At 40.8% G+C, this 15,275-nt stretch overlaps 1 protein-coding gene across 1 annotated transcript in view; it reads right to left on the bottom strand.

The window, feature by feature from the left end:
- RB195_007002 (uncharacterized protein) overlaps positions 1 to 15,275 on the bottom strand; it is a gene marked incomplete at both ends in the record, with an annotated part of 34,533 nt that overhangs the window by 17,590 nt on the left and 1,668 nt on the right. Inside the window, 9 exons of the mRNA XM_064180397.1 lie at positions 1,109 to 1,255; positions 1,360 to 1,463; positions 2,912 to 3,041; positions 3,095 to 3,278; positions 3,361 to 3,517; positions 5,406 to 5,487; positions 5,766 to 5,867; positions 8,407 to 8,526; positions 8,589 to 8,674. Coding sequence (XP_064037271.1) covers positions 1,109 to 1,255; positions 1,360 to 1,463; positions 2,912 to 3,041; positions 3,095 to 3,278; positions 3,361 to 3,517; positions 5,406 to 5,487; positions 5,766 to 5,867; positions 8,407 to 8,526; positions 8,589 to 8,674 — 1,112 coding nt within the window. The remainder of the gene's footprint in view (positions 1 to 1,108; positions 1,256 to 1,359; positions 1,464 to 2,911; positions 3,042 to 3,094; positions 3,279 to 3,360; positions 3,518 to 5,405; positions 5,488 to 5,765; positions 5,868 to 8,406; positions 8,527 to 8,588; positions 8,675 to 15,275) is intronic.

Below are 15,275 nucleotides of genomic sequence, written 5' to 3'. Positions count from 1 at the left end.
ACATGTGCTTTCTTCGCATTGCATACGCCCATTGTTTTCGAAATGTCTCCACTAGGGTGCGTGTAAAAAGCCTCCCGTAGATTTTTGAGCATGCCATGCCTTGCCTGAGCAATAAGCGAGGAAATGTATCCTGTGGAGGTCATCGCTACGGTCGTTGCTACCGGAATAGTTAACTCTGTCTACCTATCGTTGAGCCTATCGTTGAGCATTACCGATAATGAGATATAGTTCAAGAACTGCTAAATTGTTCTGGAACATATCCATAATCATACATATCCATTTTGATTTTTTGGTGGAAATTTTAAAATTGGGATGTAAGATGATCTCAAATTTGTAACCGTACCAAAAGCAGCAGAATTCTTTATGTGAATTTTGAGGGATAAATGCATCTAACAACTTTAAATTACGTTCATGAAAATTTTCTCCAGTGAACTTTCAAAAATAACGAGAATGAGAGTTATCGATTTTGTTACTTGTGAAAGAGTGATGAGAAGGAACGGAAGAAATTGATAAAAAGCTGATAGGATCGAAGGAAAATAAGTGCTTAAGAGAGAGAGAGAGATCCTCTGTACCTCTCAACTACTGAAGGAAAAAAGATCATTTGATAAGATTTATAGACTTCCTAAAGGTAATGCCCCCTTTCTCCTGGTAGAACACCATACAAAATTACATGCACTTTTACCTACACTGCTTTTCTATTGACTCAGTAATGTCAAATACTCTCACCATTCTTCTTTTCATATGTTCTAGCAACTGTGTAGTTCTCTGCGTATAAGCGCTCAGAAGAACATGTAAAACGGTTTTCTACGTCTCCAAGAACGACTGGAGTGTGGTATCGTCGGGGTATGTATCCACTACATGTCCACCGAATATGTCTGTCTCCGAAGCAATAGGTCAAAAAGTCCACGGGAGCTCCCTTACGGTTCCTCTCTGCATTACGTTGAACACGCGTCACGGTCTCCAAGACCTACACGAGTTTTAGTAACGCTTAACTGTGACCCTCAAGAATAAAAAAACGGTCTTTTTCTTTAACTTCAAATTTGACTGTTTATATCTTGGAACTATTCTATCGAATGCACTCGGAAGTTTCCGAAATTGATGTTCTCACCTGATACACAAAAGCCATGCACATCGAGAGCATGTTACCGGTGCACAAAAGTGTGATCTCTGGAGATGAAGTGAACGAACCTACGAAATCGGCGAACACATTGGTCAAACACGAGATCAAAATAGCTGGTCCCACCTCAGAAAGAACCTGATATAAAAAACGAAAATGTTTGAAGAAGATTGACATGCCAGGGATGAAAACGGTAAAGAACGAAATATACTCAAGCGCTTCTTTCTGTTTTCTCAAAGTACCTCACTCATCCGATGGCCTACACTGTCCTTTTTCTTTGGGGTTTCTCTCATGTGCTCAGTGACTCGCTGCCATTCGTGAATCATCAAATAAGAAGAATCCACGCCTGAAAATTTGACGATGGGCATATTATTTAGGAGAAGAAGACATGCACATTGAAGAATCTTACGAATAAGACAGACATCTACTACTCCCATTAACAAACTTTTTCAGCCCGATTTTTCACATACGTTGGAGAGTATAAGCGCATTGAGCAATTCTTTTCAGTTTGTGAAATGAATACTTCTTGTATGTTTCTCTAGCATGCCCTTTGAGAACCAGAAAGAAGCACAAGAAAAAAGTTGTTCATAAGTGAGTTTCTGAATTAGGGCATTGAACAATAAAGTAAAATCTATCTCAATTAATTAGGTACAAATCCCAACAAAGTATCAATAAAAATACAGCGCCGAGAAGGAGCCAAATTACTGATGGTAGATAAATCGATGGAGTCTTTAAAAGTTTCCGACACATTCAGAAGGGGCTTGACGTCTTGACACTACTGGTGTGCTTAACAGTTGAGCATGGTTACCGTTGTATCACCACAATTTCATACAATTTTAAATATTATCGTTAATATAAGATAATGTAGTATGTTGTATGATCATAGGTATCGGGATTTTCTATAAAACTGAAACTACATCGCTATAAAAACTTCTCTCCTTCGGCACGCAAACAACCCGATTCATATTGCACTGTGTTTTTCCAAACAACGCTTATTTTATATATTTTTTCTGAGAAATTTAGGCATAGACGGAAGTTTTCATAGTTTTCATCCCAAACGCGTCAGTTCTACATTTGGAGAACATTCAAACTTGATTTTACATCTATATTTCTTTGGAGCTTCAACAATTTGAAAATATTATCCGAAATATAGGTTTTCCTCCTGCTTTTTCCCAAACAGTTACCACATAATGATGTTTCAACATAAAATGACGTGAACGACACCATCCTATTGATAAAGATAAGTCCTACATCAGATCATCTAAACTGCTGACTACTAATTTACCAGTCCTTGGCATTCGTGTTTGCACGTGCCGAAGCAGAGATGTTACCAATCTGATGAGGCAAATGTGCGGTTTGAAAAGCAGCTGCATTTGAGTACATAGGTGGAACACAGCAGCTTCCATAGCCACATGAACGTTTCGCTTACTCTTGACAAATTCAGTTGTAATTATTACTCAGTTTGACTCCGTACCGCCGCGTATCAGCCAGACGCCACGGCGTCAGTTCCACCCCGCTTTATGTCATTCTGGCGCTGACGTACCATTTGGAAAACATTGCAGTCGACTCAACGTTTTCTGAAGTTTCGACACACACACACAACACACACAAACACACATACACAAACATATATACACACATGCACACAAACACACGTACGCATACACATACACACATACACATACGCATACATACATACATACATAAAAAATTATGCTAAAAAAAAAGTTTTTAACTAACTACAATCATAGTTACTCGGAAATCTTTTTTTTAAGAGGAAGAATGCGGAGTCACCTATAGAAAGCACCAGGAACGGAATAACGCATAAGATAGAAGCGAATCGGATTCCGCACATGAACATCGCAGCCAAAGCCGTAGAACAGGCAAGTAGAGGTGTGAGACATGCCATAACAGCCAGAGCGGTCTAAAACACATTCTTTAGCTATAGAATCTACAAAAATTATTCAACCCACAAACCTTGTACCAGTTCTCCTGGTGCATGTACAATGCTCTGGTCATGACAGACACTATGCTGCATACACACATGATAGCGAAACCGACCACCAAATACGGTATCATTATTATTCCTCCTCGAACCATTTCTTCTTCGACATACGATTGGGAGTAAGCATAGACTTTGACGATATCAGAATGATACTGACTGCAAAATTAATATTTTCGAATTACTTCCAACCTACAAGAAGTTTGGATTTTAATGAAAATTGAGGAAAACAAGAACGCACCGCTCAAACACTTCTGTCATTTTCATTTCCCACGCCTTGACGTCTGCATCTGTCCATCCAGGTTTGTGCTCTGCTCTAAACTGCATTGCCAACATCTTTACTGACTTCATATTGGTAACGCGCGGAAGTTCAGGCACCACATCCGAGCCGTTTATCACTAAAATAAGTGCATTCTGATCACGGTTAAGATGTGGACAAAGTCCATAAAAATGCAATTTCATAAATAGACAAATGAAAAGGTTCGAGAAAACCTTAATTTTTCACCATTCTTTAAAACACAAAGATTTGTAGCGTTAGTATAGATGCACACTTGTGTGTTGTTTATCAACTTTTTTGAAAGATAAGAATCACAAGATAAAGAAATCTGCTTGTGTTGCACAGTGCGACTGAGACGTTTCACCACTTTAACACATTTTCTCGTCATGCAATCTTCCCAAAACAAACATGCTACCAGCAACACAAAAGTATATACGACTGGACCAGTGGGTCTAGTATTCCACTAATGGTACCTCACCAAAGCTGCTTTTCCAGATAGGATGCCTTAGCGGTTTTCGACGTCTCGGATCACGAATAGAACATTCATCTCATGATAGAACTGTTCTAAGCACTCAAAATCAATGTGAATGATTGTCGCGACAGCTGCGGTTAGCGCGTCCCACAGATGCGTCTCGTATGCAGTAGAGTCAAAACGACATGAAGCACGTACGCAGTTGCAAAACCGGCTTCTCTTTAGGCGCTTAGGTGGAGCGTAACTGTCGGAGAGGCAAAGGGCGTGATAAAACCCCTGTTGTCACCACCCATCGCTGTAATTTGCGAAGGTCCCACCTCGGTTCCAACTGCTGCCTCCACCGAGCCGTTTCGAGCGCGTACGCAAATGCACCGCAACCACACTCGTGATTCATGTCGTTTTGACCCGACTACACGTGGGGGTTCCGTCTGAGAGAGAGACCTAGAACCGAGCTTGGTGTGTTATTTGTTCTCGCTTCGTTCGCCAAGAACAGTAGAAAAAATGATCCGACGGGATTTACTTCGAAGGGGTAATACATATATAGTAAGCATGAACTGCCGTAGAGTGGACTCAAAGCATAGTTAACGATTATGGAACGTATGCCAGCTGCACCTCGTTGTCGTTTGCCGTAACGCGATGACCATAATGAACGCTGGAATAGGTATTTCAACAACGGCAATGTCGTTCTGGATAGTCTGGAGCTAGTAAACAGACCATCGGGTATAGGAAACGCTCATTTTTCGACGACGAAATTGCTCCAAGTAAATTATTTCCCATGTTCGACTGTATTTGAATCTTGGCATGTTGAAACGTAGTTTTTAGTTGATTTTCTTGAGCTGTAGCCAAGGTTGGTATTGATCTTCTTTATTGAACAACAGATCAATACCAATCTTGGCTACAGCTCAAGAAAATCAACTAAAAACTGAATTATTTCCGTTTTTCATTTCTAGTTCAAAGATAATAGAGAACAGGACGATCTTGTCTATAAGCATTTCGTTGCTCACACTTCGATTATACAGAGCTCCTTGCACTTTACAATCGTTTTCAACGACGTTTGACCAATTTGAACTATTACACAGATATTCACCTGATGCACAGGTGACAAAATCGAATTCGCATAGGAGATATTAGAGTTCCCATTCAAATTGATGACGAATTGCTTACTCGCCGAAATTACAATAGGGAGAGGGTTGTAAGAGCACCAGGTGAATGCATATTCGGTTACTCGGTGAGATTGAAGTAGAGTCAGGACTTTTTTCCTGGTGATTGTGAAGCAAAGGGATTCTGCGTACGTTATGTCGTCTATTAACGACTATTCTATCTGGCAATTTGGCTTACAACAACACTGTCGGTGACTGGGAGGAGTTTGCGAACAAAACAGAATACAGCACTATTGCAACACTATTTTTTGATATGCAGAAAAAAACGAAAATAAATCCTACTACCATTTTCTTGTTGTTAAAACGTTGTTTTTTCAATTCTTCATGAAATTTAAGTCCTTGAAACTGACGTTGTGTTTACAAATATTTGCAATGACCTGTGTCAATATCAGGGCCTCCAAGAAGTCTAGGAATTGCATCATCTGTGTCATTGTAGAGTTCAACTCCAAAGAAGTTTGGCTGAAAATCACATAGTGTAGAAATGGCATTTATCTAATAGCATTTCTTTTGCATCAATCCGTTTTGTTATTACGAAGGGAATTTTCACGAACTGGACTGTAGCTAACATACGAAATTTAACCAGGCTCATTCACAATTTTGTTCAGAACGGTCGTTAATTTTATTATCTTAATCTCGTAACTTTTCACTAGGAAGAAATAAACCACACCACTAGGAAGAAATAAACCATTAAAAAAACAGAGTTGATGTCGGTTAACAAACATGAAACTGATGTGTACCTGTAAGCTGAATGTACGGCCGAATACTGAAGAAATAGGATAGGAGAGTTTTATTCTCGATGTAGGTTCAGCACCTGGTTCGGTGATGATGACATACCCGTTCTAAAAAGAAGGATTCCGCACCGCAGCAGTAAAACTAAAATCATTAATCACGAGTTTGGTAAAGCGCTGAATCGGAATTTAGTTTCTGATTAAATGCTTCTTCAAAGCGTGTCTTGTTTCTCAACCTGTAAAGATGCATGAGTGAGCACAAAGAGTTCGTAGGTTGCTTCCTACTACAGCTTTCGATCATTACATAACTATTTTCAATTCCTCTCTTCTTGAAACCTCGGCATTGGGAAGTGTATTTACGTTTTCTTGTTATGCCAAAGAGGTTACGGTGAAACTTTTTTATTCACTTTTTATACTTTACTTTATACTTTTTACTCTTTATAAAGAACCTAAACCTGTTCGTGAAGCCAATTAGTTAGAATTGCATCAGCGGGAGTGTTAGTTACCTTCAACCAACATCGAAATCAGCGGCACAGAAACTTAACTAGGCATCAATGGTAAAGGTTTCGAGAAGTTCGAGAACTAATATCTAATGGGACACTGCGTATCTCGGTGAGCAACAAGGGAAAAAAGTTTGTCGGCATCGGTAAGGCTGCTGGGATTGACGAAAGATTCATTAGCACGTTAAAAATAGAACCACCGAGCTGCCCCGTTTTTCACGGCCTGGCTAAAACGCATACGCTTTCAAAGAACGACCTAAGATCAATGTCAGCGGAGACTTTTAAAATAAGTTAGATAGATAAGATCTGTTGGTCCTCCTACACAATAATAAGTTGTGTAGGAGGACCAACAGATCGTATCTCTAGGTTTCTAGATAGAATTGTGAGTCAACTACTATCAAAAGTGTCCTCTCATCTATCAAGCAGTTCACAATTCTTTGAACATCTTAGAAATGCCAGATTCGAACAAGATTGTGTCATGAAGTCATTTGACGTGACGTCTTTGTACACAAATGTCCAAAAGGAAAAGCGTTATCTGAAATGCTAGATAGACGTGACCGTAGCATAGAAACGTTTGGCCTAAGCATTCAACGCATGATGATCCTCACCAACGAATACCTCCAGCGCAACATTTTTAAATGGTCAGGAGAACACTTCTCTCAAATAAGAGGACTTGTTGTGGGCCTGAGGCTTGCTACAGTTCTTGCTCTTCGCTTTAGAGCAGAATAGAAAAACCACTGATAGAACGTCATCCGCAGATGTACTCCCATTATATCGATGACTGCTTTATCGTAACATCAACGCAATCCGAAATGGACGAATGCTTTGGAGTTTCTAATGAACGATCGCTGTTTATAAAACTCACTCAAGAGCAACCGAAAGATGGTTGGCTGCCTTATTTAAATGCTCAAATAAAAGAACGCAATAGCATTGGGAGTGTGAAATGGTATCGCAAGGAAAGCTTGAAAAACGTACTGATAAACACAACGTCAACTGATCCTAATGGCACGAAAAAGCCAATCATCGAAATATGGTCAAAACAGCAGCAGCAATATGCGCAGGGGATAGAGAACAGGAGGCATCACTGGATCTAGCCATAAGCATATCGAGTTCAAACGGTTACACGAAATCGAAATTTGACACCCACTCTCAAACTATAAACAAGATAGGGAGGATCCTATATGAAGATAGAATTCCTTTGTGCATCCCCTTCTTCTTCTTTAATTTTTTGCGAGCACAGTTGCAAGATGATGTTGTATTGGTGAACATCCCGAACAATAGCATCAAGCGACAGTTAGTTCTCAACAGATTCTGCGATAGGCAATGTGTGTCAGAGTGTTGCGTTTTTGTTCATTCGGTAATTCTGGAGATTGCACGAAGCTCGGTGGTATCTACCAAATCTAGTGAATAGAGTATCTAATGTGCAACGCCACTTACATTGGAGAAACTGGGAGGATGTTGTACCTGCGTATCGAGAAACATTTGCTGGTAAAAGGCGTGGAAGCGTGATGACACCATTAGGGTTTGAGAAATGAGTTTGAAACAAAATGTACGATATTAGCGCGCCAAAAAGAAGTATGTGCTAGGAAGGCATTGGAAGCATTCTGGATTTCCGTCAGAAATCCAGCCGTAAATAACAAAATGAGTGCTTATCAATCATCACTAATTTTTTGCTGTTCGTAACACTCTGTGAACTATAAGGTTTTCCTACATGCAGTTTTTCAACGTTATCCAGACATCAGTACTTAAGGATAATGCACATTGTGTACATCTCATTAGCTTTGGTGACAATCTTCAAGAACGCGATAGTTCACCAGCCCCGCTGGTCGGTGAGACTGGTCGGTGGTCTTGCGTAGAACAATATCGAGGCTTGGCAAGGAGGGAGGAGTTTGATGAGATATGCATGGGATCAAAGACCTCGAATCATTTTCAGGCCTTTGATAAAGATGAGTTTGTCGAAACATCAGGCTAATAATAGAGTTTCACCCAAATCTCTGTGGTATATAAATACATTACTTAACATTTGCACACTTCGTCATCTCATATTACGGATTCAAATAGTAAATTAGAAAGAAGATATCACAAAAGAAAATTCAACGCATTCTGAAGACTTCAAATATCTGGTTGGAGTCTTTCTGAAATGTACTCACGTAAAACTGTCGTATAGGTTCGTTCAGCTGACAGAAACTATCACAGAACTGATTGAAGCTTTCGTTCTGTCCAGTAATTCGATTTAGCATCGTGATGTTGTTCATCGCATAATTCAGGATCTGAAATGTATAGCGCTTATCCTGGCTTCTTTTCAACTTCGCCATGGCAAAAGTTCGCTTACCTTCACAGTTTCACGCATGCAATCTGGCCTTATCATACTGCCATTATCCTTAGCGACAACGAAAAGATACGGAGCTACTGGCAAACCTGAAACAAACGAAACATGCTTTTAACAGTGTTTTTTTTTTAATTTATTTGATTTAATACCCCCAAACTATCTCATTTGGCAACCGAACGGTCTGTCGAAGTTCTCTCAGCGGCCGTGGCCATAACGAAATCAAGTGTGCATTATGTATTAACCAGTCTGGTTTAGCTTCAAATACTCCTATGATTCCAATATAATATAGACACAATATAATATTTAAAGCATTACTCGATGTACGGGTTTTCTTCCTGTTCTCACCAACAGGTATCAAACAACGTACTGATAAAGATAACGTTTCTTGTTAGATCAACTGTTGGCTGCTTTAATTTAAGCAACCGGTTTCATTCATGTTTCCACTTTCTGAGGGAGGCATAATACCAACCTGATGCAAACGTGGAAAGAAAAAGATGCACGGAGGAGTAATAAAGGTGAAAAGCAACGTACGAAACGGTTGCAACGTCCCATTCACCTTTTGCGACATGCACACGAAGTTATTGCGTACCAATTCGACACCAGTGGACCCGTCGCACCCCCTTCTATAGGTTTTGTCACTGACACACACACGTGACAGAATAAGCCCGTTATTATATGTCATGATGAGGATTACAACACTGATCAAGTGTTTACACAGTTTGAACATTTGGAGTATTTGACAGCAGTGGATTCGTGATGAGTTATGGCAGTTTGTTATGAAAGGGAGAAGTATTTTGTGAAGGCTCACAGCTCGTTAACTATTTATATACGTCAAATAATGCCTGTCTCCTTGAATGCTCTGTTTTTGTTAATGAACTGGAACTTCTTTGAATGTGTGAATTCAACACAATTTTTGAGGGAATCAAACACAAGAAGAAGTCACAAGTTAGACTGTCATAAATATATAATAAACAAGATATTTGTATATAAATGCAAATTGACAAAATGCACCGGAAACTGGAGCGCATATACCCGGAATAGGACAACAGAAAGGGGTCCGATCCTGCTGCGCGAAAACGCTTGGCAGCGAATCTCACAACCCGTATTCCAAAAATTAAACAACTTGGATATGAAACTCTGCCGCACCCGTCATACTCGCCAGACCTCTCACCAACAGGTTATTAGTTTTTCAAACAACCAGACAACTCCATGCGCCGGAACTGCGTCACCAACCAAGATGACGCCGAAAATGCCCTCGATGACTTCGTCGCGTCCACAACGCCGTAATTCTCCTTACAAGCAGAAGTTACCAGTGAATACTCTTACTCCACCATAATTGCAGAAGTGAGCAGGACCCTAGTTTCGAGTTGTTTGCTTGAGTTTGAATTCATATTTGGTTGAACCATTCCATTTCGTAGTTTGTTTTCGTTCCTCATTCGCTCTTGTATGCCCTATTTTTCTCCTTATCCAAATTTGTGTTTCAAGTATCCAAACTTACCCAAACTTGATAACATATCTCAATCGATCATTCACGCAGCTTTGTGTTGTGTCTTGCTCTGTGTTTTCTATTCTTTGTGATTTTTGATCTCCTGAATCTCCTGTAATGCCAGAACCGATGGATAGAATACAAAGACAACCTGTAGCAGTTCACAGACCGCGGAGTTAGTTATTTGCACATAGGGCTTTTTGGAAATCAAACTGAGGGTGACTTTGGTCAGTTCTCAGCCCAGGACTTGATTGTGCTCATTGAAAAAAACACCGATTAAATTTCCTGAACGTGCTGAAGAAAGTTATCGCGCGCACATTGGTTGTAAGTAATATTAAGAAAGCCGTTAAAGCTTTGCTTTCTTCACAACACCAACTTGACGTCAAAAACAAAGTTCCTGCTCCTAAATTGCTTTTTTTCTACGGTAGGTACAGTACTACCGAGTACTTATTAGAGGACGAGCCATAGGACAAAGGGTGGCGATCACTCTCGCCATTGTTTTCATGTTCAAAATCGAAAAACCTATAATACACTGCAAACCGCTGCCGTGTTGTTATTGTATAGATGATTGTTGCGTCGTCTAGCCAACACAGGCAGAACAAGACACGTGTTTCAATCTTCTCAACCAGCAGTGTCCGCACATTACGTTCACAAGGAAGAAGTCGAAAGACAATCGGTTGGCTTTTTTGAATGTGCACATCTCCTTGTGGAATGAAATTTGGAAGCCTTAATCCACTATCTTTAAGCGCGTCTCAGCAAAATTAAAAAATCCGTTATGGGTAACATAAACAGAGCGGCAGCGAGTGTCTCATCGAGTACCCAGGAAAAACATGGCCTGTAAATCTGGCCCATAAAGTGGCAATATCTAATGGGTGCCCAGCTAAAGACTACATTGGTCGACAAACACGATAACCTTCTCGATGATCTAACGCAGTGGAGTGACGAGTGGACCAGAAAAGTCTCCATTCTGTTTGACTTACGTATCTGATGATGTGAACAGAGCGATGCGAAGTTGAATACGTTACAGAACGACGGATCTACAGAACGACGTGAGAATTGTGAATATATCACCAGTAAACTCGCAATTCGCAAAATCTAGACTTTCTACCCCATTCAGAGCAGACACTGAGAATATATCATCCAAACATTGAAATAAAGGTAGAAGTTACCATACTATTTTTTGACTCCGAGATCATAACAGGAGGAACATTAAAGGCATTTTGCATAACCGCCAAAAGTCCAAAAATGAACAGAAAGGATGACTGCATTGCGATCACAAATGAACTAGTCCCACATTAAGATCTGTGCGGTTTTTAATCTACTGTCGTCAGATACTTATAAAAAAGCCCTTGTGATTCATAATTGTGGTACGTGGTGATCTGTTACGTTACCACTTTCAACAAGTGAGTTAAGCACTAGCCGATGTGTTGTTCGTTGAGTACGCTTATCGGTTGAATGCTTTCTGCAGATGATGAGGATAAATTGCTGTTGGCTTTCGCTGGCTTTCATATTTCCAGGCTCTAACGAAACGTTCACCTGTATCATCACATTGTTCATCGAATTGCTCGAGCGGCCAGCAGTAATACTTTTATTTTTCCCCATCGTCCGCAAGTGTTACCCAGTGGAATCTCTTCTTGTGAGGGACCTGAAGAGCGTCGAATTTTTCTTCGAAGAACTTTGTAAAGAGGCCCGACCATAGGGTCGGCGGTCTTCCTGCGGTGCGTTTGATGGCGCGTGGTATCCACTCGCTTACAGCTCTGGTCCAACGATTGTCGTTGAAACGAATCACGTGTCCGGCCACCTAATTTTGCTTTCCTTGGCATATGCGGCAGCGTCTCTTCGGTAGGAGCATACTTTGAATCCCTTCTTTCACTTGCGTAGAGCGGGTATCTCCCACCATCATCAGATACATCAAAAGCTCATCCATTCCTCACAAACATCGTCTTGTCTAGGTTCAGCTTAAGACCGATCTTTTTACACATTTTATCAAATTCGCCCAGCATCCGTCCCGATTGATTGATGCTTGATGTTAAAAGAACGATCTCATCAGCGAAACGAAAATGGTGCAAATGCCAGCCTTCAACTTTCACTCCCATGATGTCCCATTCCAATCCTCGCACTGCGTTCTCGAGAGGTGCTGAATATTTTGGGTGAGATGTCACCCTGACGAACCCCTCTCTTCACGTCGATTATGATATCATTGCAGAATGGAGAAATTTTGGTCGTGAAGTTGCTATACAACTCACAAAGTATCTTTGTTCATGTGGTAGAGACGCCACGGTAGTCTAAGGCCTCCGTGACCGCTTTGGTTTTGACTGTATCGAAAGCTTTGTTCAAAACGATGGAAGTGAGACACAGAAGTGAGGCATCTTGTACTCTCGTAATACTTCTATGAGTTTTAAAACGGTGTGTATGTGGTCAATCGTACTGAACCCTTTTCGAAGCCCTGCTTGCTCACATGGCTGTCCTCCATCTAATGTTCTTCCTATCCTGTTGTAGATGACAGACAGTGAGCAGATTGGGCGGTAGTTGCCGATGTTTTGTGGGTCTCCCTTCTTAAGCAGACAACGAGTGAAGATAACGAAGAGCTACAGATAACGAATGAAGAACCTCACCAGTGTGTTGATGAGGAGTGGCGGTGTGTACTTCAGATGTTCAGGCTTGATTCTGTCGGGACTGGTTAAAGTACGATTCTTCACCGACATAATGACATGTCAGTCTTCGGAAGGCAGGGCCTCTGGAATGACATGTCCACCTTCCCTTAAATGGTGAGGAGGCAAGTGGAGTGGCTGTCGAGGAGATCTGGGAATAAGTCGAGAATGACCTTTTCCATCTTCTTTCTGCATGCTGTAGTTTTGCCATCTGGGGATCGGAGAACAGTCATTTTTGTTTTACGTTTGGCGGATTACGACGAATGGGCGTAGCGAATGGTCTTTCCCGCCTCTGCAGTCTCAGCCAACACTTCTGCTCTTCTCTTCTTGATCTCTTTTATCGCTTCTCTGCAAGGCTTTGCAAGCTCGGACGTGAGTTTTAAATTGCCTACAACTCGTGTAGATCCACGCTGACGCATCAGCTGTAGGCTTTCCGAACACACGCGTCTCTTAGTGGCCTTGAAACTCTTCGCTTTCCTCGAACAGTCGTGAAAACGTTCCACAAGCCGTTCATATTCGTCGTTTTCCACGGCGAAATCTTCTCAAAAGCTAAGAGATCCCACTCGATGATGGTTCTTGGAGCTCACTTTGTGAGATTGGCGACTTTTCTTCCTCTCCGTGTGAAACAAAATCTTTCTCAAAGAGGGTGATGGTACGATCCCATAAGAAATCTTGGTACAACAACGATATCCGCCAGGCGAAACTTCTTGCTGACGATGATGTGGTCAATTTCATTATGATACCCTCCATCAGGTGACTCTCACGTCCAGCGTAGAGAGGAGGGCTTCTGGAATTTCGAGTTCCCATGAATGGACTTAGTCGCCATGATAAACTCGAAAAGCCTCTCTCCCTGCTCATTCCATTGAAGGCTGTGAGTTCCAAAGTGAAGTTCTTTGGGCGTTGTTCCGGGGCCAATTTTGGCGTTGAAATCACCAACAATGACCCTGTAGAAGGCGTGGTCTTCTCTGTAGAACCCAACAATGACCCTGTAGAAGGCGTGGTCTTCTCTGTAGAACATCTCCAGATCCATAATGAAAACATGGACTTCTTCTTCTTCGTATCTCGAGTTAGAAGGTAAACGACAAAGATTCTCAAAGCTGGCATTGTTCACATCTTCTCATTCGTAAACGCCCGATTTGGGTTGTAAGTTGTTTGAAAGAAAAGCAACAACTGTCGCCGAAACGTTAGCTGTTAACAAGGATCAATGCCAATCTTGGCCACGACTCAAACACATCTCAAACTTCCTTCGTGTTTTGAGTAAGCACGTCTTAGTTGTCCAAGGCTTCTCATACCGTTTCCATTTTGACTGAATCAAATGCCTTCCTCAAGTCGACAGAAGTAAGACACATTGGCCTCCTGCACCTTGGCAATAACTCTGAGTCCGTAGTCGGGTATCCTGCTTCTTCCTCCTTTTTCCTCATCCGATATACAATTTGGTTAGATTCAGGAAGCACTCAACATAATTGTATTAGCACTGCCTGATTTTCATAACGTCGACTACGTCAGTCTTAGTAATTATCATGGTCATCTTAAATGTTCACTTTGTTTGATCAATACTACTTTTCCTCTCAACTTTATCTCCTATTTTGACGTCTTATGTATCAGGCATTCCCGAAATTTGTCCCATTAAAATTTCCTAAGCTGCCTAGTTACCGATATCCAAAACATATCTCTTCCCTATTAAAAATAGGCCTTCTCTTATCCCAATTACCACTTAAAGAAGTTCAGTGCTAAGAATGAATGTAAACTGGCCACAAGAGCATCTTCCAGATTTTTTTGTTTTCCTTTGTAAACAACAAAACCAAGTCCAAAACTCAGTGTTCTTTTATCATTGACCAATCCGGCAACAAACTTCTTCATGATTTAGACAAAGTCAAAGCCGACTCAGTAAATTGTGAAATCAACTGATCTTGGTTGAAACAGTGCAATATCAGTAAAGATCTAGGAATAGTGTTCAGTTTTTCGATAAACTTTTCTAGTAACATTGGTAACATTAGCATTTTAACATTGATAACATCAACATTTAACTATTCACAATTCGCTGCAATGAATCAATGAAAGGATGCATAAAACATTTGCTTCACTTCATTTAGAGTACCGCTCTCAAAGCTTGGGTTTTTATACCAACAAATACATTGCTAAGACTGAGAAGGTCCAAAAAACCTTCACAAAACTTGTTTTCCTTAGAATTGGATATGTATACCAAAACACCCAGTTACAATACTCGATTTAAAATATTAACATCGAAACTTTTGCTGTTTGCAAGATAAGTCTCAGATATAGTGTTTTTCATCAGAATACTTCGAAAAGAGACTAGTCTGCTGCCCAGTAAATATTGGGTGCTTGAACGAAGTAGTTCCAGGGTAGAAGGATTTGGATTATATAACACCAACAGAACAGAATCAGCAGAAAGTATGCTCATCTCTCTAAATCCTTCTTCATTCGAACTGCTAAATGGCTTCGCCTCTTTCCTATGCCATCTCTTGTGGCCGAAAATGCATGATTTTTTAACAACTTCTTAACCTTGAAATTCCGTGAACTTCTTTTCGCAAT

This window comes from Necator americanus, chromosome I, assembly GCF_031761385.1.
Source record: "Necator americanus strain Aroian chromosome I, whole genome shotgun sequence".
Lineage (NCBI taxonomy): Eukaryota > Metazoa > Nematoda > Chromadorea > Rhabditida > Ancylostomatidae > Necator > Necator americanus.
The sequence above is the reverse complement of the archived record's forward strand: the minus strand, read 5'-3'. Positions and strand labels throughout refer to the sequence as shown.